Source organism: Hippoglossus stenolepis, chromosome 6 (assembly GCF_022539355.2).
Source record: "Hippoglossus stenolepis isolate QCI-W04-F060 chromosome 6, HSTE1.2, whole genome shotgun sequence".
Classification (NCBI taxonomy): domain Eukaryota; kingdom Metazoa; phylum Chordata; class Actinopteri; order Pleuronectiformes; family Pleuronectidae; genus Hippoglossus; species Hippoglossus stenolepis.
Genome location: NC_061488.1, coordinates 18560132 through 18578248, shown reverse-complemented (window position 1 = coordinate 18578248; position 18117 = coordinate 18560132). Strand labels below are relative to the sequence as shown.

The following is an 18117-nucleotide window of genomic DNA, read 5'->3' as shown; positions in this document are numbered from 1 at the left end:
CTCGCTTCTTCCTCGTCATCTTCTTCATCGTTTTTGTGTGTGTGTGTGTGTGTTTTTTTTAGCTGCTGTTGCTCGTCGTTGGCGCATCCAGAAATAGCAGCAGGTGCTTTGTGAGGAAGCGTCTGATTGTGTGTTTATCTGCGCTACTTGTCGACTTTCCCTTAAATTCTCCTGCTTTTCTCTGTCGCTGTCTCTTTCTGTCGTCGCCCCCTGTGTTGAGTTTCCAGCTCTGATGCCACTTAGTCTGCCCAAGTCTCACTAATTAGCGACTTGATTGACAGCTCAGTAATTGGATTTATTTCATATCCGCTCCTTGAAGTTGTGAAGCCTCTTAAGGCGCGACAGGAGTGGTTTCTCAGGCTTTTATTTCTGTAGAAAACAACAATAACATACCCACTTTAGATCTGGGAATTTTTTTGGAGGGGTTTATTCTATTTTTAATGCAGGCAAAATTCGCAAGCCTCAATCCTTATCCAAGCTATTCCTGAGGCCAGAGAATGCAGGGGGGGAGGGGGGGATTGCAGAAGAGAGGGATTTTTATTCTACATTTACATTAAAGTGTAATATTCGTGTATATTCCACAGAATATACACGAAATGTGGGAGAGGGTACAAGTGGTAAATGACTATTGATTGAATGGATAAGAGAAATAATAACTGGCAGATTCGTTTTTTCTTAACTGGTTTAAAAAAAGGTTCATGAAACTTGTTGATGTGAATGTGTTTGCAGGAGGCCAGGTTCCTGCGCACCCATTGGTGGAAAAGTTGATCCTTCCTCTGTAAGAGCAGATTCTTTAAAGGGAGCTTTTGTTTTAAATTAGCCAACATCCAACAGCAGGATTTAGCCTTCACCAAAACAAGTGGATTTAATTGTCTTTTTAGGACAAGTGCAATATTTAAACAACCACCATTTACTGGAAAATGCACTGACAATTTACACTGGCTTCAAATGTTTAGAATAAGTGCAAAGTATATACAGAGATTAAATGTTCATAAAAAATAAAGTTAGACCTAATTTGTAAATTATACACATTTTTTCAATATGTCAACTGAGTCAGACAGCTGAATGAGTCTTTCTTTCTTTCTTTATTGAGACGTACTTGCAGTCAAGGAGATGAGGGTAGGGTCTAATATATCATTAGGAAGGAAAAGTGTGAAAACCTAAAATCAACAATAGTCACTTTCTGTGAGTACACCATCTAAATTATACACATTTTTTCAATATATGGCGGTATCTGAAAGTTAACAGGTCAAGGGTCTTCAAGTTCTAAGAAATCTTGTACGTCACACAGCAGGGTAGGTCCGTCTGATCGTGACGAGCCAAAAGCTGTGTGACTGGAAATCCAGCTGCCTTGGAGACAACACTGTGGGTATAAAGAGCCCATTGCCGTGCCTGGTGGATGTCAATCCTATTGCCACACCTCAGCGCTGGGTGGCATCTCCAGTCCTTAATCAGGCTTTCAATCTGACTCAAACACTCACACACTGACTTCTGGTCAGTCAGATGATCACTCTTAAACCCTGTATAATGCTGAATTCCCAGTAAATCCAGTATACAGGTCCCAGTATCGTCTTTTAGGAGCTCTGAAGGTGGCTGTGTCCCCCACCTGCTCTTATCCTGTTTTCCAGTTTTGCAGGCCTCAGGGGTTTTATTTGAATGTCTTTCATCTTAATCTCTCTCTGTGTGTGTGTGTGTGTGTGTGTGTGTGTGTGTGTGTGTGTGTGTGTGTGTGTGTGTGTGTGTGTGTGTGTGTGTGTGTGTGTGCGCGTGTGTATATCCTGGCTCTTAAAATCCAGTCTTCCCAATGCCCAGTGCGCTGTATGGCTTTTTATTCCTATCTGACTCTACTAATGGTTCATATAGGGATGGAAGCCATGCACCGCGCTGGGAGCCCAACGCACTGGACCATGGATTCAACCCTGTCACCCCACACACACACACGCACACACACTATATGTATGGTCACACTTTCAGGAGCCTACATACTCACAGAGGGCAATAAATGCATGCACACATCCAGGGGACTGTGAAGTGAAAGGCTGTCTGACAGAATATGGATACACGTGCACTGCACACATAAACATGCATTAATTTATGCGTGTGCATGCAATAGATATGCATGTGGGGCCTGCTTTACAAATGCACACACACTCTGAAGTGAAACACACACACGTCTGCCACAGAATCTCAACGTGATCAATACGGATCGCAACGGAGCAGAATGAAAATTAGATTGAACTGGAATGAACCAAATTGATTCAGAGTGAAGAGGCAGAACTCGTTTCAGGGGGAATCACGCAGACCCATCGCAAAAATAACAAGATAAAGAATTCATTCAGTCATGGTCTTTTACTTCCTTAATTTTTTATTCAGGCTCCCAGTGGAATGAAGAGGGCATCCCAGCATGCACTGGGTGGAAGGCCAAGATTCCAGGTCGTGGCTGGCACACATTAATATCAGAAGCCAGTTTAGTATGGAATAGAAGACCTCTTTTGTTAGTGAGGTGACTTAGACATTGTGATACATTTTCCCCTCCATAACAGAGTAAAATCACTTCAGGCTTCTCATTGTTTCAGAAGACATGTTTCTGCGCAATAACATTTGGAAAAGAGCTGATTTTTTTTCCGCTCTAAAAGATGAAGCATCACATTTGTCTCCTGGTGTGTGAGGATCTATTACACATCATTAAATAAAATAGAACAGGAATAGAAAGAGACTTAAATCAGTCTCAGCTGCTTGATGACCTGAAATCAGAGGTGCAATCGACCAGACTGCAGGATTTTAAAAACCTTTAATTTATACATATCAGCATGAAATGTTCTCAGTTCCCTATTACATTACATTACATTACATGTCATTTGACGGACGCTTTTATCCAAAGCGACTTACAGTTAGTTATTAATACAAGCTTTCTGAAATGTTACGTTTATATTTACAAATGAGCCATCTTCTACTTAAATATGTGTTAATTTCAAACATTTTTATAGCAGAAATCTGAACAATAGATGGAATATTAGAGCTAACAATTTGTATTTAATATCTTTTACTTTCCATTTCTCCATAAACAATGAAATACTGTCTACAGCTATGAAAACAATTTTAATAGCTCTGTAAGAACCTTCAGAACACTGATATATAGCTGGAAGGTCTGATGTTTGATTGTTGGGCTATGAGGTACACACACAAATGGCCTTTAGAGTTCTATCTCTTAATTGAAATCTACACATGCAAAAAGACAAAATTTAGTAAAATTAACACCTCATTATATGGAAGCAAAATAGCCCAAATCTCAAAAGTGTCAATCCTTAAAGTAACTCCTCTATTTGATGAAATATTTTCCGACCTGCATGTAGAATGGTCAGAATTTAATGGTCAGTTTACAAAATACATCATTCTTATGAGATTGTGACACTGACCTTTAATGTTTTTATTTTAAAGTTTTATATCAAGTTTGCATTAACACCTAATATACCACCATTTACATTCATACCATTCATGGTGTGAATATTAACATGAGTTGACCATTGAGTTATTACTTCTTAGGTTGATCAATATGATGCATCGAGCTGCCTGCAGTGTAGACTGGTTTGAAATGTCACAGTGTCATTGTGCAGCATATATTTAGTAGTTGTAGTAGTAGTAGTAGTGGTGACTTTTTATTCAGTCATGAAAACATTATTCATATTATACACATAGTCAACAGTTTATGTATAAGGTGACTGAAAAGTCACGGGCAGAATCAAGGTGCGTATATAAGCCTGTCCTACATTTCTGTCCATCTTATAAATCCTCCAGATTAAACAAACAAAGCAAAACATACAAATTATTAATATTTGTAACCCTCAAAAATAGCTTCACAGACCATTTTAAAAAATGGATTTGGAAGTACACATTCTAAAGTTTACATTTGCATTGTTCCACAATCTAACCCCAACAATTGAAACACTTCTCTTTTTGATCCCCCTTTTTTGCTTTCTGTACTCTCCTGTACTTTCATGTTTACTCTCTTGAAATAAAAAATAACTTTGGACACAACTTGGGAGGGATTTTGATTTGACTCTTGTCATTAATTGCATTATTTTCTAATATATCAAATCATGTAATTTCATCACATGTTTTTTATAAATAGTTAATTTGTGTGATTATTACAACCTGCCTTATTTATAATACGTATGGCTCTTTTCTGTAGTAAAAAAATTCAATTTAAAGTGCTTTTAAAAGTTGACCCCCAGTTCCACACAGTGTGATAGATAAGCATTAGTGGACAGTCAATTATACGTAAACTGTTATGTTTTAATGTGCGTCTGGATTTGTACAGGATTGCTATTGACTTTGACATTTTTCCTTTGATATATTTATAATGTGGTTGCCATGTTATTTTATGATCAATCATAACCCCTAGAAATTTTGCCTCAAAAAACAATAAATGAACCAAGCTTTGAGGATTTCCAGCTCCCTTTCAATAGTGCAGAGAAGTTCCTGCTAACCGGTTGTAAACTGCAAACTTTAACCATATGGTTTGCTCTTGAAATGGTTGTCAGGACTGAGAATCACATTAGATCACTATTAAATGATATTCATCATTTAAACTCTGCTGCAGTGTCTGCAAAGTGTTTCTGTGGTCGTCCAACCTTAGCGTCTCTTTAATTAAAGCCCATTCCAAGATTCAAGATTAAAGATTCCTTTATTGGTCCCACACACATGCGCACATGGGAAATTTGTCCTCTGCTTTTGACCCATCTGTGTGATGTTGGGGGGAGTAAGGTGCCTTGCTCAGGGGTACTGAGACAGTGGAGTAGGGAGAGTCCTCTTGGACTTGAACAGATCCAGGTCTGGTCCATATCCAGGTATGTTTTTGTCAGTCCGTGATCTCGAACCAGTGACATTCCAGTCGGATATCCGTCTTTTCTACCACTAGTCCACCGCCCCTCCCATCAATGTAGTTATGAATGTGTCACTGGATAAACTGCCAGAGCTGACATGATGATACTTTAATATTAGGAGCATGAGCAGCTTCATCAGAGACAGAGGCCTCTCCTGAGCTCTGCACCTGACACCTGCAGTGCAGCCTCATATATGACACAGCACCGCCCCTCAGTGTACAAAATGTGGTATTACATCAGAATGGAGAAAAGTTTACACAGTCATTATTAGGGCCCGAGCATCGACATTGCGAAGGCCATTTTGGCCGTTTTACACGTTGTGTATTTGAACGAACTCCTACAGCTTTCATCAGATAAACTTCAAATTCGGTGAATGTCATCTTAACAAGATGCAGATTAAAACATCCTCTATTTTTGAGTTTTCGTCACACGGTGGGACCGCGGCATGGCGTCAAATATTGATTACGCGCCATTTAACACAAGGTTGTTGTATCTTGTACAAACATGGTCCAATTGACTCCAAACTAGGACATATGTGACAAGAGTCCCGGCCTGATGAGATCTACATAAGATCCAAATTTCAACGTGTCGCCAAGACACACGAAATTGCTGTAACTTCAGTGTACATTGTTCAATCTCCCTCAAACTACAATTGTGTAACAACAGCCCCCTCTTGAAGACATTCATATGGTTTTAAGAAATGGGCGTAGCAAAATAGCTGAATAGTGCCCCCTAAAGTGCAGCACCACGATTGACCTACATGTACAAAATCGGTAGGGACTTGTGTCATTTTTATAACAAATAAAAAACTCTCTTGGATCGATATGCTACACCAAACAGAAAGTCGGTCATTTTTTATTTAGTGGCCATTTTTCACCATTTACACTTGTTCATCGCGAAAGATCAACTTTAAATTTAATGACTGTCATCTCAACTTCATGGAGATTAAAACTACCTCGATTTTTTTGTGTACGTCATACGTTGTGACCATCGTGTGGCATCAAAGTTTGATTTGATTCACCAAAAAAGAGGGATTTATTATAACTCCTCTTTGCATTGTCTAATTAGCCCCAAACCTCTTTCCCACGATCACAGTCCCGCAATGAACAGATCCATATGTCAATATTAACTCAGGGTCATAGCGCCACCTACTGATTCGCTATGAAACAGGAAGTGAACTCCACTGTGCACTGTCCAATCAGCACCAAAATTAAAACCTATGAACAGATTCCCGACCTCAACAGATCTATTAGTCTGTTATGTAGTGATAGTGATAGCTCCACCTACTGGCAACAGGAAGTAGGCCTCGTTTTGCAACTTTAATTCGATTTACATAAAATTTTCACCGTGTGGTGGTACTGGGTGTGTTTCTGCGTTGCGTGACTGACACGGGAAGTGAAGCATTTATCCTTCTCACGGTGCACAAAACGCACGCAGCACCGTCTGCCCAGTCCCCATCTGCCCTCCCCCGCGACTGCTTCAGGTTCCGAGTTCACAAGTGCTCGGGCCCGGACAGTGCTGCTTCGCAGCCCTAGTACTTATATTGTAATTATATACAGTCTACTTTACACATGTCTTTCATTCAGGATAACAGCAGAGAGATCAATAACCTTAATGTTGTCTGGAAAAGGTAAGCAGGGAGATTTATCAGGTTTATGAAGGAGGTAAGTGCAGTAAGAAGAAAAAGAAGAAGAAGAAGAACTTTATTGAAGTATACATTTTACAATATATGGCAGTTCCATAGTGTCCTGTATAGGCTCTACATAGAATGGAGCCCACAATGTAGACAGTAAATACAAGTAAGAATATAAAGGATATTAGAATTAAAATAAAATAAATAGTAGTTAAGGGGCTGTTTAGGATGAAGCCCCACGAGGAATATTTTTTCTGTTGTTTTTTTACGTTTGAAGAATTTATTCACCATTTGCTTCAATTGTATTGGATTTGGCTGCAACACAGTTTACCCCGGTAACTCCTAAAGTGTGTTGTGGACTCAAACACTTCACCCAACCCTCCATCGGCAGAGTGGTTTCATTTTTTTGGTGAACTATTCCTTTAAGAAGAAAAGGAAGCGGATGTGACGTCAGAGCCCGGCCTCCAAAACATCCGGAGCGTAGTTTCTTCTTGTGTAATGAAAGAGTCGTGTTGGATAACCAGCGGGTTCCTTTGCTTATATAATATGTGTTCAGCTGCAGGGCTGCTGCTCTCCTAGTTTTACACAGAGACGTTTAAAGAAAGAGTTTCTGGAATAAGAAGAAGAATAAGAAGAGAGAGAAGAAACATGGCGAAGAGGAGAGCGAGCGTAGGGACTCAGGTCAATACAAAGAAACCGAGGAAGGTGCTGCCGGCGAAGAGCCGCACAGCAAAGGCTGCAAGAGCCAAGAAGAGAGAGGCAGGTAGGACAAGTTACTCATTATACTACTATGGACAAGTCACCACTACTATTCTCTCTCCGCACATGCGACCACTGTGCATTCAAGCTTAATGGGAAAATCAAAAGGAAAAACTGAGATCGTAAACTCAGCTTGGTCTGTTTACCTGTTGCCACAGCAGAGGGGTGTGTGTGGTGAACTCTGATAAAAGTTAGTTTTTACTGTAAGAAGACTTATTAAATATACCATGCTAAAGTATTATTGTTTGTATGTGGATGTGTACTTATAGATACGGACTGATTGTCAGTGTAGACTTAATTATGAAGTTTCAGTGATATGCATGATTAATATCAACTTTATTAAGTCGAGATATTGTTAATTAATTATGTTAATTATCATAGGGTTGGCTAAAAATTAATAGCAGTAAATGTGGCATAACTTTTATTAAAAGCGTAATATATACTAATACATTGCTTATGCTTTGTGCAAGCTTGGGGAGGAGGTACAACACAATTGATCAATATCAGATTTGCAACATTTTTAACTGTTTATCCAGTGCTTTTAATTCTCTGCTCATTAAGACGAGTTAAAACCACAACCGTCACACTGTAAACCTTAAATAAATAAAAATATTCGAACATTTATGGTGATAATTATCAATATTGACCGATATTACCTTTTTTTTTATCAGCAGCTTAAAGCCATTTCTTTTTGTCTGTTCTTTCAGATAATGGCATCACAGAGGAAGAGGAGAAGCTGGAGAGGAAGATCAAACCCAAGTCACGTTTGTCCTCAAAATTGGTGGCGAAGAGCAACTCTCCCTCCAAATGCAACACCAGCACCACCACTGATGTCAACACCAGTAAATACTTCCAGTCACCAGTCAAGGAGGAGGAGACTGACAGTGAGGACTTTGACATGGTGACATCCCGAGCACCTGTGGTTACTGTAAACGCCAAAAAATCTCAGAAAGAGGAGGAGCAGGACAGTGAGGAAGACGAGGATGACTGGGAGGAAGTGGAAGGTAAACATCAGCTTTAAAAAAACGTGAGCCTGTAATGTCACTTTCCCACTGGTTTGTCATTTTATGGGGACAAAACGCAAGTCCCCGTAATGTAAATCATTTAATTTCAAGGTGAAGGCATGTTTGAATGTTTAGTTTAATTTATGGTTAGGCAAGAGGTCAAAATGGTTAAAGGTTTGAGCCAGTCTACAAGAAATCTATGTAATGTCCCCTGAAGTCATGGAGACACTACTGTGCGTGTGTGTTGTGTGTTTATCAGAGCTGGATGAGCCACTGGGTCCAGCTGAAGCACTAGAACACATCCTGCCTTCTCAGCCCGTGGAGATAGAGATTGAGACACCTGAAGTCAGGAAAAAGTGAGTGACTGTGGTTTACAGTGTGTACATACTGACTGTGCATATAATTCAAGTCAAGTTAAATAAAATAAAACAGGAGAAAAATGCTATGATATGAATTAAAACAACTTGAGGACACTCAAAATCCTGCAAGAACATGATGGTCTTCAATAAAGTCTCAAATATGTCGGCAGAAAGCACTTGATTGTAAAAGGTAGACTGTTCCAAGGCTTTACGGCAGCTACAGCGATTGCTGTAATTTTGCTGTGGTATTTATTTCTAATAATAATTTTTGTTAGTTATTTATATTGACAACATTATTATTGTAGCACACCCATTGATCTGTTTTATTCTGTTTATCTGTATTTTTGACAGAAAGAAGATCCAGGCGGAGTTTGAGTCGTATCTGAGGCGGATGATGAACAAATGCAAGAAAGACCTGCTGATAGACACACACAAGGTGAAAACACACACACACACAGCACTTTACCTCATCCCTCATGCTGCTTCACTGTCTTGTGTATGCACTGTATTCACTGCAGTTGGATTTTTTTGCCATCACAAACCTCTGATTGTGTTTCATCAGGTCCACCTCATGTGCCTGATAGCCAGTGGAATGTTTCGGAACCGTCTGTGCAGTGAACCAGACCTTCTGGCCATCACTCTGTCGCTGCTGCCTGCCCACTACGGCAATGTCATGAAGGAACGCATTGACCAAAACTACCTCTCCGGACTGCTCAAATGGTGCGTCCCTTTATATCAGACTGTTAAAAAACAATGTGTGGGAATGTTTCATTGGAGACAATGAATGGACCTTGAAAGTGACACAGTTAAAATAAATCACCACTTAATTCTTTCAGGTTTCGAGCAACATTCACCCTCAATCCCAGTCTTTCCTGTGAGGAGCGTCCGGACCCCCGGGCTATCCTGGAGAGGCGGCTGGCCAGCCTATCAGCCAGGAACCACCAGGAGATGACTCAAGTTGGTATTCTGGCACAAAACCCAGTCCATTTAATGAAGTGAAATACAGACTTTGTGTGAATTTACAAATGGTGGAGGTCATTAGTTTCCTGTGTTTTGTGTTTCCCGCAGCTGTTCCTGTTGGTGCTGAGGTCTCTGCAGCTCTTCTGCAGATTGGTTCTTTCTCTGCAGCCGATTCCTTTGAAACCCCCATCAGCAAAGGTACCGACAAGCTGTTACAACATGATTACTCAACATGATTAATTTACATTTTGTAATGGAGCTTCTACACAATCTTTCCATGTATCCCCTGGAAACTGCAGAAGTATCCTCTGGGGCACGAGAACACCTAGTTTGGAATCACTGGTCTATCCTGAATAATTGGATGCATTGTTAAATATCTTAATCATCAACGTAGCAAAACTCCTCAGTAGAAAGACAGAAACACTTTCTCTGCTACACATATTTCACTATTGCTTTTGAATGTGACTGCTCATTCCAATATTTTGATTACACAATATTTGCTCGTGTTTGATTTTAAGAGGCTTTTGTTTTTACAAATACTGAATGTCTCTTTCATTTCTTCAGGGCAAAGGAGCTAGAACATCTCCCGGTGCCTCAGGAAAAAGCAGCTCAAACCAAGAAACCTCCAAGACCACCTCTCTTCAGCTGAAGGTCTCACCTGGCACCAAGAGACCAGCTGCAGTTGGAAAAGTCAAGGGAGACAGAGGAGGAAAGAAAGCAAAGAGAAAAGAAAAACCGGAGAACGAGGAAAGGGTTATAACATCCGGAGGACAGAGACCGAAGAACTCAAAGCGCCGCACTATCGCTTCAAAGGTCAGCTACAAGGAGGAGAGTCAAAGCGAAGATGAAGAGGTGCTTAGCGATGATGATGAGTTTAAGGCAAGCAGCGAGGAGGACAGTGAGGATTCAGAGAGTGAAGCTAAATCATCGAAGGGGAAAGGGAGGAAAGTGATAAACAATAAGAACACTGCAGGTAGTGGTGGAGGGAAAAAACTGGTAAAAGGTGAGGGGGACAAAGAGGGGGAAGAAGAGGAGGACAATGATGAAGAAGGAGAAGGAAAAACAAATAACGGAACGAAGCGAAGGAGTGGCAAGAAGACAAAGGGTCCTGGAGCGGACGAGTGGATGGAGGTGTATCTAGAAAAAACATCTTCCTGGGTTTGTGTGGATGTTGAGCAGGGTGTCGAGATGCCTCAGCTCTGCTCCCAGAATGCAACATCGCCAGTGACGTATGTGGTGTCGGTGGACGGGGACGGGTTTCTGAAGGACCTGGGAAGGAAGTACGACCCCACCTGGATGACATCATCCAGGAAGAGACGGGTGGATGAAGACTGGTGGGATGAAACGCTCGAGCCATTCCTGGGACCCGAGTATGAGAGGGACAAAAGGGAGGACAAGGAGGTGAGACCCACATATATATTTTATGCACATGGTCAAACAAACACACGCATGAAGCCTCCTCTGTCTTTTTTTAAATCATTTTAAGGCTTGATTAACTATTGTGACTGCCTGGTCTCTTACAAGATTCATGTACAGGTAGTAAAAGATAATAAACAGTGGATCTTACATCATTATTGTAGGGGAATAGGACCCCTGTAGCAGCCCAGTGTATAGTCAACCATAGACTGTTTCTTGACTTTCTCCCATTGTCCAGAAATTAAGCCAAAAATATCCCAGATTCGAACGCTGCCATCTTGCACATATAAAGCCAGAGTCTGCGCAGTAGCGATCGGGGGATGGCACCGGTGTAGTGAGGTCCCGTCGATATACACAAGCTCGACCAATCGCCACTCAGTTTCAGCTGTCAATCATGACATCTAACCCCTTTTTATAGAGTTTGATAACTAATTAAAACCAAACTTGGCAGAAAAATTTGCACTTGGACGAATATAAAATGACAGAAACTAAGAAATTAATTAGATTTTGACTATGACTTTTTAATTTGTCCCATTTAATAACATGGAGGAGACGGGCTTTATGACTTACTGCTGCCAGCCACTAGTTAGCGGTCGAGACGCTTCAGCTTTGCAGAGCCGTCATATCGTCCATCTTTATATACAGTCAATACAGTCTCTCAGTGAACACTTGAATTGAGTTCATATAAATGAGACATTCAAATGCAAAGTTTTAATCAACGTGTCTAATCTGATCAGGTAAAACGCTCAGCACCCTTTTACACTAACTGATACCACCCACCTCTCCTGTCTGTGTGTTCTCCATCCAGCTCCAGAATAAGCTTATGAACAAACCCCTGCCGATCTCCATAGCGGAGTACAAGAACCACCCATTGTACGCTTTAAAGAGACACATGCTCAAGTATGAAGCCATCTACCCTTCAACAGCAACTGAACTGGGATACTGCAGAGGAGAGCCAGTGTACTCCAGGTCTGTACCACAGTAGAGAAGTCAGCTGTTCATATGTCTTTACTAAATCATAGCTGAAGATGCACTGCATGATATGCATTTGTATAATATAATCTGTGTGAACCTAGTTTATGATCAAAACTGGTTTGGATAGGACTAACGTGTGATTTTTTGTGAAGTGAGTTGCTGTGTCCCAGTTCAGGGTCTAGATCCTCAGTTCCACATTTCTAGAACAAATACAAATGACTTCTTAAGATTCATTCCTCCAGATGTGTGAGGTATATCTATTCATCTTTGGTCTGAATTTGGAGGAGTCAACCGATGTATCCTCTGTAGGTCTCTGGATCCGATTGCCCTTTGTCCAAACTTCATGTGTTTTATTAACCTGGTATTTGCACACTTGAACTAAAATGAAAAAAACAACAAAGAAACAGTTGTTCTGTGAATCTTAGGGGGTTTGTAGATAGATTATAATGTATTGATATATTTACCATTAATCTGGTAGATTTTTGTTTACCACTGGTATCAACAGGGAAATGCACTAGTCATAGCTTTATGTGTCCACCTGGTGGTGCTGTATGATTCTTTTCAAACTCTTGTGTGATTGAAGCATAGTTTTCATCTCCAAAAGTGAACTGCTAGCTGTGAATTACCTCTAGCATTGAGTGTTTGTTCGGCTCTATTCATGTTGGAGTAAATACATACTATATGAACTCAGAAGACATTGGGTCTGCGTCTGCAATTAGAAAATCATTTAAATCATCTTTCAAATGACAATATCAGTATGATAAATGCATGTTTTGTCATTATTGTGGTCTTGTTTAAATCTTTCTCTCTAGGGATTGTGTGCACACCCTCCACTCCAAAGACACATGGTTGAAAGAAGCTCGGACTGTCCGAATCGGGGAAGAACCGTACAAAGTGAGAGAGAAAACTTTTCTCTTCCATCCACCATGTCTGTTTTTTCAGTTTGCTTATATCTCGCCAAAACGATTTAGCTGAAGATGTGTGATTTTTGTTACCAAAGAAAACTATGATTTAAGGAACATCCAAATTAAGACTTCAGTCTGAAATGTAAATGAACCACCACTGTCTACGATTGCATAGTTTTACCTCACCTTATTCATTTTCAAGGGTAGACCTGCTTATTTTTCATGGGTTATTCAGAAAAGCACCTCATGGCATGCAGCTTGACCTCTTAGAGGAATTTCCACAGCAGTCACTTAAGTTTGAGACTGAGAGGAGCCATGTGCACATTAAAGAAAGTAACTGTAAATGTGTGGCTTTGCAAAGCTAAGTATTTTGTCAGTAGCCTGAAAAAAATGTATGTGATTGTTTGGCGATGTCAGTTTTCAACATAATTTCCATCTGAGCTCAGAGCATCAGTTTTTTAATAAGGCAGTGATATTTTGCTTAGTAGAGGTGTGCTGAATAATTTGAGGAGCAGTGATGCTATTAATTCTCAGTTTGTCTGAATTGGATCCATGAATATGTGGTGACATGGTGGATTGCAGCAGAAACCTTATCTGGGTGTCAGCATTTTAATATATCAGCCAGTCAGCGCTGATTAGACAATAATAATAATAATAATAACAGATTTTAACAGCTTAAATGTCAAGCAATGATTAATTAAAAGAAGGGAATTAAAAAAAATATATATAATATACAAGTCAAATGAAAATAGGGGTTTACAAGATAATGTGGTGTGTACACAAATGGCCCCACTAGTTCCATTTTTATTCAGTATTCACAGAAACATGATACTGTTCTTTTAGTTAATTCCCTGACTAACTGTCTGTCTCAGTTGAGATTCAAAAGTGTTTGTCGGTCGTCTGAATTCTGTCAAGTAGATATTGATAGAATATGAATATTCTCTCCATTGTCTCTCTTTCTGCTAGATGGTGAGGGGTTTCTCGAATCGTTCCCGTAAGGCCAGGATCATGTCTGAGCTGAAGGAAAACAACGACCTGCCTCTGTTTGGAGAATGGCAGACTGAAGAGTACCAACCGCCTATAGCTGTGGATGGGAAGGTAAAGGAAAAAGAGTCAATGTGGAGACTATTTTTCTAATATTACAGCAGAAACCTTATCATCTATTGTTTTTTATTTTATTTCATTTTATTGTTTTTCCCGTTGTGAAGCGCTTGTTACGTTTGTTAAGAAAAGTGCTATAGAAATTAAGCTTATTATTATCATCATTATTATAATTATTTAGATTTTAGTTAAGCTGTCTGTAGTTTCAGAAGAAATTGCAAAGTCAAACATGCACATAAATGAAAATTAGTAAAAGAAAATTAACAAATATGCAAAAATTACCAAAGACTATTGTTTCATTATCATCTCTTTTTTTTTACCCCTTAAGAGACCATTATTTCACATAAGTAAATAATTGACAACTGTATAAAATGGAGACTATCACATTTATATAATAATATCAGATCATATTCAGACATAATCAAATATCAGAACTTCTTTACTTCTCAGTAGAGCTCACAGTGTTCCTAACCTGTTGTGTGTGTCTGTTCCCATCAGGTTCCCCGTAACGATTTCGGTAACGTCTACCTCTTTAAGCCCTGCATGTTACCGGTGGGCTGTGTTCACCTCAGTCTGCCCAACCTGCACCGTGTGGCCAGGAAGCTGGACATGGACGCCGCCCCTGCGGTGACAGGCTTTGACTTCCATGCAGGATACTCACACGCTGTGTAAGTCAGAACATTTTTATCTGATCAAATCAATTGAAGTGAGGGAATATGATCAGTATAGGAGCATGTCATTTTATTATATTTTAACATAAATGGTTTGCAAAGGCCTTAAACAACTGTATTGTCTGTGTAAGGAAATTATTGGTTCTTCTTAAGCATCCTAGAAAAAAGACATGATCACTGTCTTTGCATAAAATATTTACATTATGTTCATGTTAAACAAAATCTCAGCCTACATGACAGACAAGGACTTGGGAAAAAAACATGTTTTCCTACTTATACATCTTTTACATGATAATTATGTGTACGCAGGTTTTCTAAACACGGGTAAATCCGCTAACTCCTTTCCCATTGCTAGTAGAGGAGTTTTCCTTTATGTTTTCTTCCTCCGGTGCTTCATGTTCTTCGTCACAAACACACCGACAACTGATGCGCTTCCATCGTCTCGCTGTCTTCACAAATTAGCGTGTTCACTTGGGTATCTGGTTTCCATCACTACTGAACGGATCGTTTGCTGAGAAAATGTGTGTCTACTGCAGAGTCAATTGACCCGGGAGTGAATGCTAATTGTCAATTGTGTGTTGGTGGGTTTTTTGACGGGTGGAAAAGGGGCTTTACTTTCACATTCATCGATCTACCTCCAGAGTCTCTGTTGATTTTCTAAACTTTATTATTGGCAATTGTTTTATTGCTGAAATGGGTTTCAAAGTTTGATCAGTTTTTATCACCTTATGTAATTTTCAATTTCATGTGTTGGAGAAATTAATGTAAGTGTAGTATGATCTGAATGTTTAGAACAATGTGTTTAACTCACAAGACAGCAATAGTTTCATCTACCACTGAAGGAATAAAGAAAATGTCAGTTTCATACAGACATTTTTCTGTGTGTTTCAGGACTGATGGTTACATTGTGTGTGAAGAGCATGAGGAGATTCTCAGAGCCGCCTGGGTGGAAGAACAGGACATTCAGAGACAGAAGGAGAGAGAGGTGTGTGTGTGTTCATGACAACTTCTGCGAAACAGAATTTCCCATGAATATGTTGCACTTTTAATCAGATGTCATGTGAAACCTCCGCCTGGTTGTTTTTTTAGGTCATTATCTGAATGTGGATGAGACTCTGACCAACAATTCTGTTTCCTTTTGGTTTTTGTCTTTCTCTCACCATTCTGATGCCAATACACAGTACTGCTTCCTACAGTACACCTTTGTCCCGATAATTTATCAGAGGGTGTAGAAATTCCAACTTGCTGCAGGAATTGTTTGCATGAATTTACATGGCTTCAGTAACTTCCATTACCGCAAAACTTTAGAGGGATAGGTCACTGAAAAATGTGTGTGCATTAGCTTTTCTTCTTCTCCACTTTCCAGAAAAGAGAAAAGAGGGCGGTCTCCAACTGGACTCTGCTGGTGAAAGGACTTCTGATCAGAGAAAGGCTTAAACAGCGCTACGGCAAGAAGAACCCAGGGTTGGGGAGCCTCTCTCAGGGAGACAACAACGTTGACCTTTCGTCTGATGAGGAGGCAGGTGAGGATGAAAGTCCCGGAGCTAAGACTGCATCTGAAACTCTGGCTATGTCCTGGCCTCAAAACCGACAAGCAGAGGAGGAGGACGGAGGGAACAGCAGCGGACTGAAGAAGAAGCAGAAAACAAAACGAGAAAAGAAAGGACAAGACACACATTTGTTTCCCTTTGAGAAGGTGTAATATTGGAGATTAAAAACTGTTGATGAATGTTTTGATGCATCAAGGCTGATTACTCTGCTTCTGATAAGTAGTTCACATGCCTTTCAAGATTGGATCAAATGTGTCTATGGGACAACAGATTTGAAATAGTTTCAGTAAATCAGGTCAACTCTGAAACGTAGGAGAGGATGACAGAAAGAAAGGAGGGAGGAGAAGAAGAAGAAGAAGAGGGAGGATACAAATGTTTTGGTGAGAACAGATTTTCAGACTAGTCATTTTCTTCCGGTGGTGATAGTGTGTGCAATACACCTTCTCCACTATCACTGTACGTGTTAAATCTGGAAAACTGACAGGTGCTCTCTTGCTGAACAGTAATATCATGTTGTTTTGGCTTTAATGAATCAACATGAATGTGTGAACAGGGCCGTGGTGACTCACCATTTTACCCAGAAAGCTATGCCACACCCAGCTCTCTTGCTAATAATCAGTGGGGGTGCTTAAAAAAATCCTATACAGGGCTGGTGTGAGCCTGGTGGGCATAGTTACCATTTCTGCTGATGCAGGCGTATTTGGAAGATAAAGTAAATATCTCTCTTCTACTTTCTGCTGTTTCAGTTTATAATGAACAAATTAGAAGGTTTCTCCAATCTTGCAAACATGAACAGCACGCCAGTATTACCAAAATGACCAAATGGAACCCTGTTGTCATTACTGTTTTGGCTGTCCACTGTTTTTAGCTCAACCACTTTGAACTTTTGAGCTGATGTGAAAGACTTTGGGTAGGAGACACCAAGAAGCACACCATGTAAACCTTTTCATAAAGTTAAAATGTAAATTTCACTTAGACAACAGATTAAGTCGTCTTAGCTCACACTCCTTTGTTGTTAGGATGCTATATCTCTGGAGGTTCACTGTTTTTTCTGCTGTTTTCTAGTGTATTATTGTCAAATTCAGCCTATTTATTTCACACACTTGTCAGTTTTACGCTGTGTGTTGATATGTTTCACAGCAGCTGTAGTATTAAGCAGTTTTTGTATGAAAAGTATTTTTGTAAGAAATGTCTCAAAGCAAGTAAAAGCAAAACAACTCAAATAATTGTTTTAGTCTTTTTGATTTGACGTGTGTGTATTTTTCTGTTACATTTCTAAAAAAGTGAATATATTTCAAAATGATCATGGTGGGCATTTAGAAAACAGTAAATCTTTGGCTGTAATTTTTGTTTACAAATTTCAAAATCATCTAAGCAACACATCCTTAGTTTAAAAAAATAAAAATAAAGATTCACTGGGAATCACATTTCATGTGGTGTTTTGACGTGTGTTGATCTGAAATGTATCCACTGACATCATCACACACTGACCCAAGGGTTCAGAGCTTGTTGCCAAGATCAGTCAGGCCAATACTTATGACACAGTTTACATATTTCTCCTAAATTGAAAATTCACAAAGATCCCAGTATAAACTTTTATTTCAAAATAATCTCTGAGCTCATCAAACGGAAACATCAGCTGCATTAGTCGATGTATCTCACTCCTCAGCAATTCAAGACCAATTACCAATGCATTAACCCCAGCAGTCGGACCCTCTTCTTCTCTTCGGCGCCGCTGAGAAGCACAGCAGAGTGTCATGCATTCTTTATGAAGCCATCGATCCTATACCTTCAACCTAATGCACTTTGACTGCTCCATTTAGATTTAGAGCCACAACACCTGCAGTTAGATTCCAACCTCTGCCACCTGCTGTACAGGCAAGGAAAGTAAACGAGTTGTG

At 39.8% G+C, this 18117-nt stretch overlaps 1 protein-coding gene across 1 annotated transcript; it reads left to right on the top strand.

The window, feature by feature from the left end:
• Positions 1-6961: 6961 nt before the first annotated feature.
• xpc (xeroderma pigmentosum, complementation group C) lies at positions 6962-17643 on the top strand. The gene is made up of 14 exons (XM_035160025.2): positions 6962-7279; positions 7983-8279; positions 8539-8635; positions 8990-9074; positions 9201-9358; positions 9475-9595; positions 9707-9796; positions 10163-10999; positions 11823-11983; positions 12802-12883; positions 13861-13992; positions 14494-14663; positions 15558-15651; positions 16033-17643. The coding sequence occupies exons 1-14, from the start codon at positions 7165-7167 to the stop codon at positions 16366-16368; spliced, it is 2775 nt and encodes a 924-aa protein (XP_035015916.2). The 5' UTR covers positions 6962-7164; the 3' UTR covers positions 16369-17643.
• The last annotated feature ends 474 nt before the right edge of the window (positions 17644-18117 follow it).